Consider the following 20,522-nt stretch of genomic DNA (forward strand, 5'->3'; position numbering starts at 1 on the left):
GGCAACCGCTTCGTCATGTTATATATATAATTACAGAAAAATAGTTTTAACAGGGAAAGGAACGCGCCGACATTAATTTCCCATCCTACAACAAGATTGGTCCTCCGACGTGGCCCAACTAAAGTCACAAACCAATGGGCTCATATTAATTCATCTTTGGGTAGTAGTGATCTTTTATAATATATTTAAATAGAATATATATCTAAATAGATAATTAATTAAAATAAATATAATTACTTAATATGTAGTATTAAAATATATTAATATCCTAAATAATGAAAATTTATATTATATTACTTAATAATTATATTTTATTATAAATTAATACAATAATTATACGTGACTATAATAAATTATTATAAATAAATAAATAAAAGTAAAAATAACATAAGTGAATATAATAAATAAATAATTATGTTTTTAATAACATAAGATATATTTTAACATTAAAAACCACTAATTTAATACAATATATATATTTTTATGTATTATTAATTAATAATTGCCCAGGTTGGAAATTTATATTCCAAGAAAAAGTTATAAATATTTTTTTAGGATACATATTTCAAATAAACATTGAGATAAAATTATATTAGTGACGTACTAGAAAATTACATGGAAAATAAAATAAACCTGTTAGTGTTTTCTTTAAGGAAATAAAGATAAATACATAATCAATTTCATACATTACCATACTTATATGATAAATTTTTAGTAATGTTAAATACAAAGTTGTCATTCAAATTTGTTTCGTGCTAAAATAATACAACATCAATGAAAGGGTTCTCAAGTTTCATTGAAGACTAATTTAACATAAATAGTTACAGTTGGAGCTCAATGCACACAAAACAATAAAAAGCAAAATAAAATCCATACAAAAAACAAAGAAGAGACAATATACATTAATGAATCTAACATATCCATGATAGTTTTACCTCTCGAAGATAATGACTAATCCTTCAGGGTCGTTATAAAAAAAGAGTTTCAAATTATCTTTCAAAGTTAAATTATACTGAAGAATTTCAAGAATATAACAAAGTTAGTTTTGGCTAGCCAATGCACCCCAACAAGCCGATTGCAAAAAACTATCGCCTACAAGAGTGGACGGAACCACTCTGACACCCACCCCGCCCATTCTTCACCGCCTGTCACAGGATGTGGCATGCCCAGCTCTGATACCATGATAAAGTCTTAGGTAAGAGTACTTCCCAGGAGGTCACCCATCTTATAATTACTCTTGCCCAAACTTGCTTAACTTTGGAGTACTGAGTCAGATACTTAGCCAATACAACCCGAAAAAATTAGCCATTTAAGGAGCGGAAAGCCAAACACCTAACTTAGACCACAAACTCTAATAAGAGTAGATGGAACCACTCTGACAAGTTTCAGTTAAATTATGGTAGAGTCGCCATAGAATGTACGAGTCGTGCCAATATATCGAGCATCTAAGGAAAAATATATTGGATACACACACATGGGTCGACATCTAGTTGAACTATTCCACACCTAGGATGAGATGTCTTGCATCTTATACCCAATGATAGAATGAAAAGGTTGATAACATCATATCAGTTATGAAGATATGGTAACAATATCATATTAGGTTAAGTAGTAGCCTGAGTTGGACTCGGTTACTTAATTGGATTAATTTTTAAAATAACGATTTTAATTAGATTAAACTATTTTATTTGGAAGGGAGATCACTGAACATAACTGAACGTTCTCAAGTGCATCGACTTGGTTTTTATGATTGTAACTGCGTGGCGTACCACCATTTCCGGTTAGTGGACCGGTCTGGTTCTGAACAAGATTGGTTGAACCACTGGGTTGGCGTAGAATGTGCAGACCAAAAGGACCATTCTCCAGGCTCGGATCTGCTTTGGCAAGTTCAGAACTCTGATTTTTCGAGTTGCTTAATCCTTACGGGTTCTCGTGCAGCACAGTCAGTAGCCAGGATTCCGACACAAGTGTATTATTTTTCGCTGCAACGCTCCAATTCAGCACCCGGAATAGAAAGGCGGAACCGCGGACAAGCGCCCCTCCCCTTCATTTTCCCTCCTCTTTTCTCCCTTCCCTCGTGCCTTCCAACCATAGTAGCACTCTCTGCGATCCTGCTTCTTCCCTCTTCTTCTTCCAAACCTTCCTATTTTCCGAGGGTTTCTAAGCTATGGATAGGCATAGAGGGGACCGAGACGGCAACCGGTACTATTCGAGAACGTCCAGCCGTTCTTCCTCCGACAGATTCCACAGTAATTCTCGGGGTGGATTCTCCGATGGGCACAGCAACCACCGTTCCTTTAACAGCTCTCATCATAACAATCAGTCCTTTGGTGGAGGCTCTGGCTTTCGTCCCATGGGAGGAGCCGGTGGCGGTGGCGGTGGTGGATACGGGGGTGATCATTCCGGTCCGATGTCCGGCCAGAAACGTACCAGCAGCGAAGGCTTTGTCTCTTCTGGCAGAGGATACTCCCCTGGTAGCAAAAAACCTACTGATGCTGTTTATTTCTTTTACATTAACGTCATTTACATTCTACTAGTGTCCGGCTTCTCACTATTTAGGTTATTTGTGAGAATTGGAGGATTTTCTGGTGGGTTATCGGCAATTTATCTTACGTAAAGCGCAGAACTCGGCTTCGGAGTATTTTTCTGGTGTCCTTAGGCACTTCAAAGAAAATTAAAGAAAACCAATATGCAGGATAATATCTTATTACGTTGTTGCTTTTTTCCTATAGATGAATTTAATTTTATCAACTTCAAAAGCTGAGCGGAGGACTATGGCTCATGCAATGTTTGAACTGATTCTGCCGAAGTCATATATCTGGTGCTAAACCTTGTCAACTTTCTGATGAGGCACAAATGCATTAACTTATAATGCAATTCTTATTGCACTCTCTAAGGGCAAACACTATTAAGGATGATTTGTCTTATTCGAGAATAGATGGGTTACACGTTTTTCTTTTTCTGTTTCTCGGTGGTGGTTCCAAGTTCCACCCATAGGGAGGCCTTTTGATATTTGGACCTGGTCTTAGTAACCAATCGTGCCACACTTGCTTCTATTATCCGTAAATGGAATTCGGTAAAGTATAAAAGTCGAGGGGATAACAAATTTTCGAGGTACTTTCAGGTGGAAAAATAACATTTCATCCGTCTTTAAAATAAAAAATTGAGAAATTATCTCAGAAATTTCCATACAATGGGTAAGGATGGAGCTTTAAACGTCAACTTCTCTACAAATTATTGAACATGATCCTTGAAGTTAATTTTGATGATAGGCTTTGCATATGTTGTTCATTTGCTGCAATCTATCTGGTAGCAGTTTAAAAGTTCCGAGTTAGCTGCTACTGTGCTCACACTTTCGTTATTTGTATCATCCAAAAATATTAATATTTTAAAATTTTGCTTCCTTTTCCTATTGTACTTTGTAGAAAATTTGGTTATATATCCAAGTCAGCTGTCTCACCTTAGGTATTTTGGTTTGTTTTGGAGAATCCAGTTCTACCTCATCTTCTTTTTCTTTCCCTTGTTATTGTTCTAATTTGATTTTTTTTTCTCAGATAAAACCAGCACTAGTGAGTTTGCTAAACTCTTTATTGGATCTGTTCCAAGGACAGCGACTGAAGAAGATGTGAGTTGTTACTTGTATTCGATATTTGGTCGACTGATTTCTTTCATCTCAATAAGCTTTGCTTCTGTATATGACCTCTACAGAGGTCCAGTTATGTTGCTTCTTTCATCTCAAGGATCTGTGTATTTCTTTCTAGATTCGTCCAATTTTTGAGGACCATGGGAATGTTATTGAGGTTGCTTTAATCAAAGACAAGAGAACTGGACTACAACAAGGTATGCAAAAAATATTTTAATAGAATTAATCATGGTTTTATATTTGTGTATCTTTTCAGGTCCTCTGAAGAGGGAATCATGGGAGCTGTAGTAAGCTTATGTTTCATCTCAGTAGGATTTCAAACTGTTTTCAAGGGGTCTGTTGCTTCTGGTTGGCATCCCTTCTTCTTTTACCTCTTACCTTCAGTTCAGAGGAGGAGAAGACTGGGAATCTTCTAGCCACTTGACCTGCCGAGTGAGTGCTAGTGGAGATGTCTTATGTCACAAACTGTAGCATCTGTATGTTGAGATGTTTAGTCCATGTACAGTTGTGAGACAGGAAGAGTGATAGAGCAAAATATTAATGATTGCATTTAAGAAGTGGATGATAGCCACCTTAATGTAAAAGGTGAAGGATTCTGGTAACTGGTCCATTTATTGTATCTTAGTTAACCAGGGGCATCTTGACTATTAGTGGGTTTGGACAACTTCAATACCATTTTGTAATCTGGACGATTTTGGATGGTTTTCTGGTTTGAATAGTCATTGAATGTGGATGGTTGTAAATTCCTTTGGTGACAGATGTGGTTGTTTTTTTTTTTTTTTTTTTGAAATGAAATGGATGTGGTTGTTATTGTCCATTATGATGGATTCAGTGCTTTACCTGTTAGGGATAGAACATTTCCTGATACTCAGCTAAAATAATCTTTTCTCTACAATCGAAAAAGTCAGGTTGGCACTTGTGCCGACAATCCCAGATGTTAGATACCATTCATGATGGCTGGGACTTGTGGTGATTCCTATTTCTTTGAAATTTTTGCTTGGATGCATTTTATGTTGTTGGTTTTCGTCATGGATCTAGTGCTTCTTGTCAGGTTGAGCATGGATAGAGAATTGGAATGATGTTTATTATTTGTAAGATGAATACTTTAACTTTTATCAATTGAGTGTTCCGATTGTCTAAGAATAAGAATGAAAACTAATTACCTTCACAACTTCAAACGATGGAAAGTTCAAATTGTCTATTAATCATCAGAGTTGGTGGATGTTTGTTGGCAGAACTTCTAGTATGCCTTGTGGATTATGTGATGGAACTATTTTCTTCTATCTGTCCCTTGTGGGTGACGTATTAATGGGAGTGGCTTAACCTCCTCAAGGAAAAATCTTCTGTTGGTTATATGTATGTCTGCAGTTTCGGATTTTGTACTACAATTCTTGTTTACTTCTGTATATTTTTACGTGACAGTAACTTCATTGGTCGTTGTGTATTTGTTGCAGTTTTTGTGGTTTCAACCTCTGTGACAGTGTGATTTTGTTCTCATTGGTCAATGAGGCGAGCTAATTGGTAAATTTTCAATTGTCTCCCTTGGCACTGTCAATCTGGCTGTGTGAGACATTCTCTATGACGAGGTCATGCATGAGATCATGATCTGCATGGAGCTTACTATGGTTGTGTGCTACCCATTTAAAATTTTAACGATCTTCTTAGAGTCTATACTTCCAAATTTTATGGTGTGGATGTGGCCAATCGGTTCTTTTGTTAACTTTTGTTAATGTGAATCTTGTTTCTAGTGTGGATAATGGATAAGCTGTGTACTGCACCATGTTGTTGTTGGTTGCTTCTGGATATATGTGAATAGGGTACTGCAGATTGTCTTTCATGATTTCACTAACATGAAATGATCTATTTGGCACTGCATGTAGTGAAGGTTCGCAGTACATAAATGATAGGTTATGTTTTGTGTCCATCCAATGTGTGGCTTGGTGTGGAAATAATAACTTTTGAAAGTACAAAGGCTGTTTTTTTTTTATGGAATGTGTGAAACAAAGGCTGTTAAATGTATCACGAGACTGAAGTTGGGATCAATCTTGAAGCAATGCTGGTAGGACGGGGTTTCTGTTTTGTTGTGCTGCTGTAGGATGTGATTGTTGTTCTCAAGTGTTCACATCCATGAGAACAGAGGGGATACTTTGAGCTGCTGTCTTGCATTGACTAATGTATGTGTTTCGTGTTGATTTGTTATTTCCAATGGGTGCTTTGTTGTGTGACCTTATTACAAAACCTACATTGAGCTGGGTGTTTCCTTAAATCTATTCACATGGTCAGGCAATATAGCTTATTAAAGTTTACATTCCAATGGTCATTGGTTGCACTTTCTTATATTGATATTCAGTTGCTCAACATGTTATTTGAATTTTATTTTGCATTTGGAAGAGAATATTTTAATGAATGTTGTGTTTTTGGGAAATAATGGATGCTTGGTTACGACATTATCATTCTTCTGTGAGTGGGTTTTATGTGTGCAGAGGTTACTGTTTCCGTTACCTCATCATGTCACATATGGAGTTGAATGCTGGATTTGTATTCTATTGTCATTGATTACAATTTTTAAGATTATTTATTGTAAACTCTTTCTTCATGAATGGTTCTATATAGATTCATTACTCCATGAAAGCCATTGCAAGATTGAATTCTTTGCATTGTGGGTGGTACACGTTGGCCTGGTTAGGAGAATCATGGAACATGCAAAGTAACGTGGTGTACGCTTCTCCATAAGGCTGCAAAATGTGATAGTTCAAGCTGATGTATTTGTAACACCAATTTGATATGGCAAGCACGAGGTGAAGTGGGGAAAGTTAGGTGTAATGCTTCGCTAGTCATTAGTAAACACGTACTTCTCATTTCCTCTGCAGCTTCATTAAAAGAGCATCCAGTGGAAAAATTGTGTGAATGAGATACATGTAAGCGTAATTAGATTATGTGAAGGTTCACGTGAACTCATGTTTTGACCTCTCTTCATTGTTTGGTTTTTTTGGATCACTTGTGTTTTCTATATTGTTACTTCCATTGTCCCCATCATAAATATGTTAGGTGTAGTAAATTTAAACCCTGTGCAGAGGGTGGCTCTTATAATGTGGTTATGAATTTTCTGTCTTGCAAGGACAAGCAGAATCTGAGTTTATGCCTGCTGAGGCTCTCTGGGAAAATTTGAATGTGTGATGGTGTGTTGTGTTAAGTCCCTCGTTGGAAGAGGAATTGTGGCACTAACATTTGTTATCCTATTTTTTTCTTAAGCGAAAAGTAACATATCTCTTTCCTTTTGGCATAGACACAAAAGCAAAATTTCTGGTTTGTATCATGTTTGAATGAGCTGTGGGCTATGTTTACATAGCTTTCTACCTCTTGGCATAGAATCTTTTGGTATCCTATACTTAGCTCATGTGCATATATTGTTAGACTGTAAAGGAAGTTTTAGGCTCATATGCATACATTGTTAGTCTGTGAAGGAAGTTGATAACCTAATGGAAATAGCGCACAAAATTCTTACTTTTACAGGATGTTGTTTTATTAAATATGCAACATCAGGGGAAGCTGATCAAGCCATCAGAGCTTTGCATAATCAAGTTACTCTACCTGGGGTGAGTTCCTTGTTGCTTCTGTTGTCGCTATCTGTTTTTCAACAAATATGCTTTCTTTTGAGGAATCTTTGTCTGTATTTTCCAGGGAACAGGTTCCATCCAAGTTAGATATGCCGATGGGGAAAGGGAACGTCTTGGTAAATTTCAGAGTACTGTCTCATCTTATGATCTTCTGAACTTTATGTTTGCTAATTGATGCATGCCTGTTAGTTCATGCATATGTGCCTGTAACCATATTTTTTTATATCCTGTAGTTTTCTTAGCTTTGTGCCCACCAATTGGGAACTTTCTCATGTGTAATATTCTTGCCTTTTTTGAAAGAGAAAGACAAATTATCACACCAAGTTGGTTCAATCTTAACCTTCTTCATAATGTTAGCATGATCTGCTTTACTTGTGAGAACAATAAGTCAAAAGGATACAATAAATCTTATGTTTTCGTTTGTTACTGTGCTGATGTTCGTGCATTTTTATGTGCAAAAATTGAGGTTAAGCTTGTTTCCAAAGTTTCAGCAATAACTGCTGTCTTCTAGAAAGTGATATGTGAAATCACTTATCACTTTTACAGTGTTTTAATGTTTTCTGTTTCTGTAAATAGATTGCCCCATTGATCTCCAGAAGGACTTAACTGATATTCACATTAATATACACTGAATTAGACTATTGAATCAATTGTTTTATCCTGTATACACTGAGATTTGCAATCGAGCTGCATTTGTGACCTCCTTTATCCTAAATGTGGAGCCCCCTCTTTGTAAGCTTAAGAAATTTATCATTATTTGACCAAACTATAGGTTGCTTCTTTTTTGGCTTCTGATGGGTTGGGGGTAGGAATGAATTTTCATGCGGTTTATAACCCGTTACTCCTCCTAGTATTTGAGATGAAGTTGAAGATTTACACTGCTCAGTGACAGATTTACGAGGATGTCTTTTTACACTTGCTGGCAGAAGCTCTATCTGCATGTTCAGATATATGCTCCTAAATGCTTAAATGCAGCTTCACATCTTACTGGCATTTGCTTTTAATATTTAGATTATCCTACTTGTAGGGGCCTTCTGACTGCTTGAGTTGACTCTCAATGGTGACTTAGTACTTGATGGTTTTGACAACTTAAAAAAAGCTTTGGGTGCTTGCAATTTTTTCTGCAAGCAGATTGTTTAGGGATTTGGTGGATTTCTTGCAGCAGCCATGAAATGTATAGGGGAAAGATACTGCTAGTTGTGCATGGAATCCAATCAGCAAATAGAAACAAAATTCGTAGAAGATATCTGGATGAATTGTTTTTCCTTCAGATATGATAAGCGATATTATATCCTTATGACAGGAGAAAGGATAAAATGGTTATGCGACAAGCTATGCATTTGCTAATTATCTGCTTTAGGCATTTTTATTTACCTCCTATCTGAGAATATTCAACTGATGTTTTTTTTTTTTTTCATGATAGGTACTAGTGAGTTCAAGTTGTTTGTTGGCTCACTCAACAGACAAGCTACTGAGAAGGAAATTGAGGATGTAAGTCATATGCACAGTAAGCACTGTAGTCAGTTGACAGATTCAATTGCTTATACTGCAAAGTGCAAAGTAAGGGTAGTTGCTTATTCAATTGCTTATACTAGCTCTCTTGTGTTGCAGATTTTTTCTTCTTATGGCCGTGTTGAAGATGTTTACATCATGAGGGATGAAATGAAGCAATGCCGTGGTATGTTATGTTCATCTCATGTGTACATTTTTGCTTGTTGTTCTTGGTGATTTTTTTTCTCTCTGTGGTTTTAATTGTTTTGTTGCTCACTTACTAGCTTCAAAATTGACTCAGGATGTGCATTTGTTAAATTTTCTCATAGAGATATGGCAGCTGCTGCAATAAATGCTCTTGATGGAAACTATACAATGAGGGTATGCTGCTTTATTTTTGCAGGAATTTAGTGTTTTCCACTCTTTCCATTTACGTACCTCTTACATGTTTATTCTTTAAATTTTTTATTGTTTTTTTGGTCTTCTGGTTGCTTAGGGTTGTGATCAGCCTTTAACTGTTCGATTTGCTGATCCAAAGAGGCCCAAGGCTGCGGAATCAAGGTAGGAATTTTTTGAATTTTATTTTTGTTCTATGTATGTTGCTTTACTGCAATACCTATCGTTTGGTTAGCTCATTTGCAGGTTTGGTCCGGCATTTGGTGGTCCAGGTTTTGGTGGTCAATCTCAGCCACTGTTAGGTATTAGGTGCGCAAAGAGGGTTTCACTGTGTAGTTTCATCTTTGCTCAATTTGAACTTCTTTTTCTTAGCTTGCTGAACATTTGCTCTCTGCAAATCTTTTTGTGATGCAGGTCAACTTCTGATAGTGCTGATTCCATGCGTATGTCATCTAATGCTTGGCAGCCTATGAGCCCACAGACTGGGGCCCCATCTTCACAGCTTGGCCCTCATGCATTTGGCAATCATTTGGCAGCAAGAGGTGGTGTTGGGCAAATACCCTCGTCAACTGTATGAATCTATTGCCACAGACTGTTGATATTGTTTGTAGTGTTAGAGTTATAAAATATACCATGCTCAGTTTTATCTAGCCTCTTTGTCGACCATGTATTGCCATGACTTCCTCTGGTCATATTGTTGTAGAACTGTGACATAGAAAAGTAGCACATTTATTCCTTTTCTGCTTACTTTTCTCAGTAAGCTGACAGTACACAGGCTGTTAAACCATTAGCTTTGTGTGAATGACCACCCTTGCTGATGGATTCATTATGATGTAAAGAAGAGAATATCATAAGATAATCTCATCGAACTATGACCTCTGCTATTTATTTGTTCCATTTCAGTGAAGATGACTTTCCTTTGTTTCTGAAATTTTTAGATTAGTTCCATGGGAATTCCTGCTGTCCCCACAAATGGTTCTCTGCCAGGCATTAGTGCTACGTCCTCTTCATCACAACAGGTAAACTGAGTTTAACTATATTAGAGGAATGCATGCTTTCATTCTGATGGCTTTAAGCAAGTGTAACATCTTGGCTTTTTATAATCTAGAGATTCAACTCTTCCATGTCACAGACACAGCCCTTTGGTCAGCAAATATCTTCACTGCAGAAACCACTTCAATCTCCTCAGCATTTGCCCTCTTCCCTGCAACTTCACCCACAGCAATTTTCTCCTTCCTTCTCACGGCCTCAAATGTCTCTGGCACCAATTCAGCAGTTAAGTCAGATGCCACTGCCTCATTCCATTGGACAGCCTTCTTTTGGTGGTCAAGCCATACCATACGGTTTGACTGGACAACCGCCAATTCCTCAGCCTCTAGTTCAGCAGACTAGACAACAACAAACTCCAATGGCTGGACCACAGCAGCAATTTCATTTACCTAACATAGTCCCTTCTTCAAACCAGCAGCCACAGCTACTTCAACCAATCCAACAATTATCCTCTCAGGTTCGGTTCCCACAGCAGGCGCAAGCTTTACAGTCAAGCTTTCAATCAACACCACCACCACCTCAACAAACACAGCAGCACCAGCAGCATCAGCAAGCATTTACTCAGCAGCAGCTGTATTCAGTGCACCACAGGCAACCGCAACCAACTAGTCAAAATCTAAGTCAGCAGCTGAATCCCCAGGCTCCTAGTAAACAACAGGTACACTCGATAGTATAGGATCATGTTACTCCCTAGATGTCTGTGAGACATGGAGTTTCTCATAAAAAAATTCTGGTGATGGTGGTTCTTTGATTACCGTACCAATTTCATTCCTTGATACTCATGGGGGCAATACCGTAAAGAATTGAGGATCCTCTATTGTCTCTGTTAATTAGTGCTGCTCATATGTATGTGAGGAATTATGGAAATATGAGTCAAAGTCCATGTTAGGTGGATGCTGTAATTTTCCAGTTTATCCATTGGACTTAGATCTAATGGCTTAAAATTCTTTTCTTCTTATTTATATTCTTTTTCTTTTCCAGAGTCTTCATGATTGAAGTTTATTGCGGACTTACTTTATGTCTTTTTTCATTTTTTAGTATGAAATGGGAATATTGAAATTATTGTAAATGTGGAGTAAGGAGTGACATTGTGGGTTGGTGCTATCTTGGCACAGGCCCGCTTGGGAGCTGCTTTACTTATTTTAAGAAGTCAATGACATTGTTGGCTCTATTCTTATCTGTTACATACAAACTCCTTGCTCCACTGACATTTGGCAGATTCTCTTGCCTGGGAGGTGCAGACTGGAGCATGATTGTTGTTGTAAATTTTCTTGTTGTCTTTTCCCTCCTGTATCTTGTCTGGTGCCACTCCTGTTCTTTTCTAATTGTGGGGTTTCCCTTCTTTTGTTCCCTTGTTGTAAAATCATCTCTGGCTTTCACTCTCTCTTTCTCTCTCTCACACACACATGCATATAATCTTTATAAATATTACTTAGATACATATGAATAAGGTTCCAAGCATGATTTTTTTTTATCCTGTTGATTTCATAAGTTACATTGTGGAACTTATTCTCCAAGAAAGAAAAAGATATGCAGCTAAACTGTTTTTGCAATCTACAAATTTCTGTAGCCTGCATGGGCTGGTATACTTCCTCCGGCAGCAGCAAGCACCCCTGCTACTTCGACAGCTGTGGTTGCCCCTTCTACCATGTGCTCCACCTCTGTTGCAGCACCGGTCAGTACTCCTGGAGTGGCCCTTTTAACTTGTAATTGGACAGAGCACACCTCTCCTGGGGGATACAAGTATTATTACGATAGTGTATCAAATGAAAGCAGGGTAAGACTGCATCCTTCTTTGTCATTTCTTTGCTGTTATTTTATGGGTTTTTCTTTGAAAAAGATTCTGACATGCTTGAAAGGGTGACGTGTAGTGGGAAAAGCCTGAAGAATTAAGCTTATTTGAGCAACAAAAGCTAATACAACAGCAACAACAGCAACAACAGCAACAACAACAACACCAGCAACAACAGCAACAACAGCAGGTTCTAGTGTCTCATCTACAATCCAAGGCACAGGGACACGTAACTGCACAGGTTCAGCTGACCCAACCCCTCTCTCAGGTTCAACAGTTACAATTTCAAACTCAGATCAGACAGCAGCAGTAGCAGCAGGTACGACACTAACAGTTGTCTTTCTCCTGAACTTTCAGTAGCTTGCTACCCAGTGAAGTTCGATTACTTTTAATTTTTTACCTACACAGAAATATTCCGTACCACTATTTTTGGGCAATATTTTCCAAACGCATGTTTGATAAGATAACTAAAATTTGCTTTTAATATTTAGTATTTGTTTACTCTTCCTCTGTAGTTGATCTGAACCAGATTGTTGCAATTATGTGGCTTCGAAACCGCAGTCTTAATGTTTCGACTAAATGATTGCCTGCTAGCATGCTTGCAACAGGATAATGATTAGAGCAACTCTGGTTGCAATTAAGGGTGCTTGCCTTGGGGGAAGTTTGGCTTTCATGTCTAAAAACTGGTTTTGCAGGAGATTGATTATACTAGGCAACTAAGGCTTCAGTTACTGAAGCAACTTGGGATTCCAACGAGTTGATTCCCTCCCTCCTTCCCTCCCCTCACTCCAAATCCTACCTAAGAATAAGTTCTCTAGGTCCTTTTTAAAATTAAAAAAATTGAATTTCCAAATGCATAAGTAACAGTGATTCAATGATCATGTCTAAAGAAATTTCTGGTGTATCTACTGTCTTGCTCTCACATGTTAAATATATCCCTCATATTTAAACTATAATATATCTTTTAGTTTACTTAGTAATTGTGTTATACTGCATGATAGTTTGTTATTTTGAGCAATTATTGTTGAAGAATATTGTAGTATATTGAAGAATATTGTAGTATATTTTTAACATTAATCTAATAAAGAATCATGGCGACACTACTTTTCTTGAATACATTCAAAACAGTTTCTTATTGGTTGGTATTTTAGTTTTAGAGTGATTCAGATTTGTGAAACAGAAGATCTTTGCTGGTGGTTTTCCAAGTGAAATCAATACCTTTGAATGATGGCATGTGTTAGTAACTTGCCTATATTCGTTATGCCTCATTGCATTAAAATATTGTACTCTGTCGTTTTTGAATGATATACTCTTTTGACTATTAGTAATTGGGACCTCTAATAGAACTGGCAAATAGAAAACTTTTACCTGTTATGTAGTCGGCACTGTAATTTTTATGCAGTTTACTGGCCATTTTACAACTGAAAATTCTATTTGTAAAAAGTAAGAAGAAAGGTTGAAGAGAGAGAAGGAAGAGAAATTGATAAAAGGAACTGAAAATTCGCGGCTGAACTTCCTCCGGCTTCTATTTATAGATTTAGGGTTGAGTGGTAGGGTCAATTTACAACATTGCCCCTACTATAAGTAAAAACACTAATTCTCTATATCTCCTCTTCTATTTGTCTCATTTACATGAAATTTGGTCCATAGACATAATTTGACATGTAGAACAAGATTAGATCAAGAAATATAAATAACAACATGGTAAAATAATCAAATTGCCTTGTTTTTCAACACTATTATTTCAATTGTATTGAGTAGCTTATACATCTTCATTCAAAAAAAAAAAAAAGATTGTCTTAACTAGCTAAGAAATGGCTCTTGTTTGAGAAACAAATACGTAAAATTTCCCGATATTGATTAATGTGTATGGTTTTGTAGGATTCGTTTTTTAAGATATTGGTTGAGATGTTGTTATTCATATAGGTACCTGAATAGATTGGAAGCTCTCGAGCAGAAGTTGCAGTCCAAGGTCCCCGTGTAGCATGATGGCAGAAATCCCTCGTTAACTGTCTGAGAAGAAGAGTGGGTAACAAAATGGTTTCAAGGTTTTCCATATCTTTATTATTTGCTAGAGGAATTCATGACAGCATTGCGAGGTTGGGTTTTTGCTGTTGGTGCAGTGTAACTTTGTTATAGCATATTGAAAGCTAAATCTGTGAATGTTTTCCGTCTAAGTTTCTGCTGAAGCATTTAAGACAGGAAAGGACACAGCTTGCGCTTTACGTTTATCAGAAAGCCCAAGTTTTATACAGGCTCGAAAGCTACATCAAGATAAAGTGGAAAAAAATGGACATAATATTCTTTTTAATCAACTAGTTCCTGTAGTTGCTCGTCGTACGCTAACCAACTTCCTTCCATGGGACACAACTGGGAGTTCGCATTGCAATGTTTAGATCGACTTCCTTTACCAATCCATCTTTTTTTAACAAAGAAACCAATCTCGGGAATCAAACGAAGCTCCCCAAAATTAAAGTTGATGGAAGGCCAATTTGACAACATAGGAATCGGGCTTTTCATGGAATAGTTTTCTAATGTCTCTTGTTATATTTATCCTATTTTACTGTTTGAGGCCCGATGATTTAGTTCTTAACATATTGCAGCCAGGTAGGTCTGGTTCTTTGCAGAAAGAAGAGAAGTTCCTCTCAAATTTAACAGGTGCTATCAATTCTCTATCGGTTAAAAATTTCATTTTGATATTTTCGGAAAATGAAATGGAATAAAAATGCTTGAAACCCATTAAGAGATTTTTTATCTACAGTTTGCCAATGTGCTTGACTGGGGAAAACAATAGAGCTGCAAAAGAGACTCATTCTTCTTCTCACTTTGCTTCGGTAAGAAAGATTACAGCGAGTTGGGTTTATTTCATTGGAGTGATCAATGAAGAAGATTCCCGCAGGTTAGAGAAGAGAGAGAAGCAGGCAGAGTGTGTCCTCTTTGTTCAAATTTGTTCCTAGTGTGATACCCACAGGTATTAAGGAGATTTATTTTAGCTTAGTGAAAGAAAAAGAAAAGAAAAAAGATACAAATAATTAGTTGAAAAGGGGAGTTTGGAAATAAATCTCTGTAAGAAGTCTGAATCACAAAAAGATTGGGCTCATCTAACTAGTTCAAAGAGGGAGGCAAAAAACCCTGAGTGAGAAGCCTCCAAAACCTTAGCTTAATCTAATGTTAATCCTTCTCAGCCATATAGAGTGCAATATCATGTGAAAAACATCAAATCTCTTAGGAGGTTGATTCAATACAAAATGTCTCTTCACTGCCTTAACACCCTCCCGCAATCTCTCATACTCTTCTTCACTGATCCCCATCAAGATCTCCTTCAGCCTCGGAATGTCCGACACCTCCACGGCAACCGAGAACTTCTCCCACCGGAAAATGTCGCTAAACGGCAACACGTAGCGGTCGGATATGATGACAGGAACGCACTCGGTGTAGATCGCTTCCACGATTCGCGGGCTCGCCACTTCGTATCCGCTTGGGCATAAGCAGAATCTGGATTTGAGCATGAAGCTGTAGTAGTCGAGATCTTTGGGGAGGTACTCGTAGACTTGAAGGTCCTCATCCCGGGCCTTCCAGTGGCGGAGGAGCAGTGGCCTGATGGGACCGTGGAGGCCGCCCGCGAAGAAGGCTAGAAAGCGTCGTTGTGTAGGCTCGGGTGGTGACGAGAGGAGCTGAGGAGAGAGCTCGCCTGTTCGGAGATTAATCTCCGGAAGGCTGACATCTTTCTGTGGATCGAACCCTTCAGACGTGTTAGCATTGCAGAGGACACGAATAGAGTTGTTGTACAGCTGAGGCTCTGCTCGCGATGCGTGAGGCCCCTGCAAAAGCGCCATTGATTTACACATTCAGTGGAAGAACCATCGGTGACCAGTCAAAATTAAAAGAAAACAACACTCTTTCGTCGCTTGTACGATATCATCATATCATCTAGCTAGCCATGGAAACTGATATCCGCGGGGCGGCCAATTACCCAATTTCTTTAAGCCATGAAAAGGCAAAAAAAAAAAAAAAAAATGGATTTATTTACGTACCCAGTCATGGCAAGAGAGCATGAAGTGATCAGCACCTTGACTTGCATTCCAGAACGGATACTTAGCAGAAACGACACGAACGTAATCAGAGACGATCTGCTGGAGAGGAGAGAGATCGTAGGAGTGAGGCTGGTAAAGGAAGGTGACAATCATGGTCACACTGAACGGCATGAAGAAGACGTGGGCCAGGCGTGGGTCCTTTGTTCTGAACCCGGTCTGGTCCAGCTCCAACTCATGGATGAATCGCCCTTCGGTCGTGTAGATATCCTTGCATGGGCCGGCGTGGATCAGAGGTGGCTCGCCTTCTTCATACACGTACACTCTGAACCTCTTTTCCATCTCCAAATAGCTCCTGTAAGGGTCGGTGGGTCCAGTCCGTCAGGAGACAGCGATTGCACACATAAGATCAAATTATGGTCGGATTTTCAAGCCTGGTCCACGGGAATGATACTGTGTCTATGGGTGCGTTACATGCTTGAGTAACAAGTCTCGTGCAGAGGGGCAATTATCACCGAAAGCATTTAATAGGGCAAAGCAGGCGTGGCCCCATCAATAGTTGCAATGTGGTCCTTTGGTTGCACCCAATCTAAGTTTAGATTAGGTTACATTGTACAAATCCGAAAGCACTAAAACAAAGTTAAGGTCCCGAACTCAGTTAAAATTATTGGCTTCTGCCTCGATTATAATTTTAGGCTCATCATCGATCATAGGTAGGTTCAATGCCACCCCTCATGAAGGGCTTTCAATAGAAAGACTAATTTAACGTGAAGGTAGAGAATTCACCAATTTGATAGGCTTCGATTGATAAAAGGGAAATAAGAAGAGGTGGGTCGTCTTCGGAAGGACGATTAGCGTCGTTCAGATGGAGTTTCTTGGTCATTTCATGCAATGGCATGAGAATCGAGGTGTTCATTTGTTGCAGTACGATGAAAGATTAGTTTGTTTCTTACCGATGAAATGCAGCCGCGTTACGAAAGATTTCTCCGCTGGGGATATCCTCCTCCGCCATGGCAGATGACGATGCTTTTCCGTTCAGTGCAGCTTTCCGTATTGCCGCTCGAGCTCTTGCTAATCCTTCTTCCAGCAACTGCACTGCACTTGGCTTAACCTGCAAAAATCAATTCCAACTCATAGTCATTGACGTTTTTTCAGTTCATTTGAATTGAAGTTCGAGCTTGGAGCTATGGGGAAGACGAAAAAAAATTCTCTTATTACTTACCGTAGATGTTATTGCTGATTTCAGTAGTGTTGAGTTATCTGGTGAAACTGCTCGAATTTCTTCCGATCTCGCCATCTGCGTCCGCAGCTTGAGCTTGGACGAATGAAGGCTGAACTCGGTGGTGGAAAGAACGGGAGGATAGGAGAAGAAAATAATAACCAAACAGGAGATCAGGAACAGAAGCGGGAACAGGATTGAAACGAAGGAGACGCCGGTGCGTTCCATCTCAAAATCGGAACTAATTTCCTTTTCTTGATCCGCAGTGCTCGTTACGTTCTTGTAGTAAGAATCATGAACCGAGAAGAAATCGAAATTCGTTTCTTGAAGAGGAGGAATCGCTCCCACTTCCTTCACAATATTCGTTGCTCTCAGCTGCTGCTGCTGTCGCTAAGCTACTGCAGCCAGAGAGTCAATTTAAATGCAGGGACAGAAGAAAAAGCGAGAATGGTCGGAAAAAACGGGCGTGGAAAGCAGAACGATAAAAAGGAATATTTATGCTTTGGAGACGGGCAAGGCACGTATACAGAGGAAAAAGCAAGCAGCCAAATCCTTCGGCTGTACTAATGATTTACGACCCAAGTGCTTCCCTGTGAAAGACAGAGTCATCATCTTCAAGCTCAAGGTGTAATCCCTGAGCTCACGGGACGTGTTTCTGAAGCCAAAGTTATGGACTGGTTTTAGTGTTGCCTGCATCTAAGTGGGTAAGGGGTGGTTGATGAGAATTTCAGATTCTGGAAGTGGAGACGATTTAGGTTACTGGGCGCACATAATGTGTCAGATTTATTAAATTCTTTAAATTTCTAATACTTAGCTATAACAAAGGTTGAAGAATTGCAGTTCAATTTTAAATTGGGCCTGGGTTCTTCCTTCTTGAACCACCCAGTTATCATTCTTATCTAAACCGGACCGGATTAGCCTGCCCACTCGGGTCATCACTCGGCTTGTCCATGAACCCGTCACATCATCTCACTCTCTCAGTTTCCTAACCCACTTTCGTCTACGAGCTGACGACAGGACTCGTCTGATATATAATCGGGGTTTGACTCCACACTTTCACTCTCCTTCGTTGGCTCTCTCACTTTTGTTCTACTAATAAAATTAAATATTTGTTTAAATATTTTATTTTATATATTTAATCAAAAAATTTAAAATAAATTTATTTTATCTATTTATTAATTTTAATTTTATATTTTATTTCTAAATTAAGAGTGAGAATTTAGATATTATAAAAGTAATAATTTTATTAAGTATTTGGATATAATAAAAGTAAGTATTTGTTTGATCTTTTATTTTTATGTATTTATATAATTAATTAATTAGTTATTTAAATTATTTTATAATTTAAAACAAGTTAATTTTTTTTAATTTACTTAAATAAAACTATCTCTAATAAAAGTTAAATTTATTAAAGTAATCTATATAATAAGATATTCTTTTTATTTATATAAATTCCTTATTTTTAATATTATATTTATGACTATTTTAAGAGTAAGAATTCAGATATTGTAAAGTAACAATTTGGTTAACATTTGGATATTATAAAAGTAAGGATTTTATAGTCTTTTTATTTTAATATATTTAAATAAATAAATAGATAAATAAAATTTACTTTCAATTATTTATTAATTTAAAACAAGTAAAAATATTTTAGTTTAGTTAAATAAAACTATCTTACAAAATTAATTTTTTATAATAAAATACCCTCTTTTTTATTTACATAAATTTATGATTTTTAGTATTATATTTAATTAATATTTTAAGAGGAAGAATTTAGATATTAAAAAGTAATAATTTGATTAAGCATTTGGATATTATAAAATAAAATTTATTTAAGTATTTTATTTTTATATATTTAATTAATAATAAAGTTAATTTAGTTAATTTATTTATTTATTAATTCAGACAAGTTAAAATATATTTTAAATTATTAATAAAAAATTTAAAAATATATCTTATAAAAAAATAAATCTATTAAAAAATTTTATTCATAAATTTCTTATGTATTTTTCACTATATTTTTCATGTTATACTAACACAAAAAATTACTTTACACTGATTTTTATGAGACACTTTGAGTTTTAGCTTTTACTTTCATTGTGTAATTTTTCACTGTTAGTTTGACTTTGGGAGGAGAAGATGAACTCCGCGAGCTGTTGAGCCCTTTCTTTCTTCTTTTCCTGCTCTGCCGACTTCTCTTCATTCGTATCCATGCTCATCATCCGAATCTTCCCAACAATCCCTTCACAGTCACACGCAACTCAAAGCGTGGTCACTCACAGTCAGACTAGACAGCTTCAGATATCTCGTCTTCCACAAAAATCCCCCGCTACCGTCCCCAACAATACCTCAGTAAGTCAAACTCAGAGCTACTTGTTGGAATTATGGTTTCAAATATATTATTTATAAAATAAAATTACCATGATATTAGAGGTGTGGGCCCACTTTTAGATGTTTTATCATTGAATGTTCAGTACAGGGAATAATGGCCAGCACATCCCCCTGTAGAGGTAGATTCATTGGGTGGATTGACTGGACACATCCCTTGGGCATAAGGAGATGTATCTCTCTTGAGGGGATGTATCTCTCCTTAGAGGATGTATCTCTCCTAAGGGGATGTATCCTTATGAATAGTCATTAGTGCCACACCCTTTGGGAATCTATAAATTCCTCTATGGTCTTATAAGTGAGGCTAAAGCTATTTGCACACCCAGTCTGGCTGAACGGGAACAAGTTTATCATTTGTAAAAGAATTATCAAAGGTTATCTTGTGCACTTCAAGTTCTATTTATATTCTTCAAGATGAAAGGTATGCTCTCTTTATTCTTTTTATTTCAATTCTATGATATATGTATGACTTTCATGATAATGAAATTATAGAGGATTTAATATCTATTTCTATGATATTTATTTTATTATTATTAGACATCAAGTCTAAAAAATACAAGTGATTAATGCCTCTACTTGTATCATAGAGATAGATTCTAATTTTCTATATTTTTTCCATACTTTTTTGGATGTTTTGAATATTTATTTATGAAAGGAAACAAGCCTAGTTTAGGCTTATTGGGTTCAGGTGTCGCATGCGGGCCTGCTGGTGCAGACTGCTGTGCCCGGGCCTGCTGGTGCGGGCTGCTGTGCACGGGCCTGCTGGTGTAGGCTTGCCAATGTGCAGGCTTGTGCGGTCCGGGTCGGTAATGACCCAGAACCATGAACCAAACTGGGTTTTGCTAATATAATGAGCTAGAATGTGTTTTAAGGGTTTATTTTTACCTAGAATTGT

At 37.4% G+C, this 20,522-nt stretch overlaps 2 protein-coding genes across 3 annotated transcripts; one reads left to right on the plus strand and one right to left on the minus strand.

Annotated features, from left to right (window-relative positions):
* Positions 1–1,975: 1,975 nt before the first annotated feature.
* On the plus strand, positions 1,976–14,278 carry LOC137940532 (flowering time control protein FCA-like). 2 transcript variants are annotated; one of them, XM_068785648.1, is made up of 16 exons: positions 1,976–2,474; positions 3,555–3,625; positions 3,762–3,840; positions 7,157–7,239; positions 7,325–7,388; positions 8,684–8,751; positions 8,872–8,938; positions 9,053–9,132; positions 9,248–9,312; positions 9,394–9,456; positions 9,562–9,718; positions 10,086–10,166; positions 10,280–10,855; positions 11,768–11,974; positions 12,069–12,308; positions 13,916–14,278. In XM_068785648.1, exons 1-15 carry the CDS (start codon positions 2,168–2,170, stop codon positions 12,300–12,302), a joined length of 2,202 nt encoding a protein of 733 aa, XP_068641749.1. In that variant the 5' UTR covers positions 1,976–2,167; the 3' UTR covers positions 12,303–12,308; positions 13,916–14,278. The 2 variants fall into 2 exon arrangements, with proteins under 2 accessions (XP_068641749.1, XP_068641750.1); XM_068785649.1 differs by having other exon boundaries at positions 7,325–7,376.
* Positions 14,279–15,061: 783 nt separating this feature from the next.
* Positions 15,062–17,045, minus strand: LOC137940533 (probable glycosyltransferase At5g25310). The gene is made up of 3 exons (XM_068785650.1): positions 16,974–17,045; positions 16,024–16,375; positions 15,062–15,810 (listed from the first exon to the last, which is right to left on the minus strand). The coding sequence occupies exons 1-3, from the start codon at positions 17,030–17,032 to the stop codon at positions 15,145–15,147; spliced, it is 1,077 nt and encodes a 358-aa protein (XP_068641751.1). The 5' UTR covers positions 17,033–17,045; the 3' UTR covers positions 15,062–15,144.
* Positions 17,046–20,522: the final 3,477 nt, after the last annotated feature.

This window comes from Aristolochia californica, unplaced genomic scaffold, assembly GCF_029961685.1.
Source record: "Aristolochia californica isolate CCGP_79_NKW_82.1479 unplaced genomic scaffold, dmAriCali1.0.hap1 SCAF_9, whole genome shotgun sequence".
In the NCBI taxonomy this organism is placed as follows: domain Eukaryota; kingdom Viridiplantae; phylum Streptophyta; class Magnoliopsida; order Piperales; family Aristolochiaceae; genus Aristolochia; species Aristolochia californica.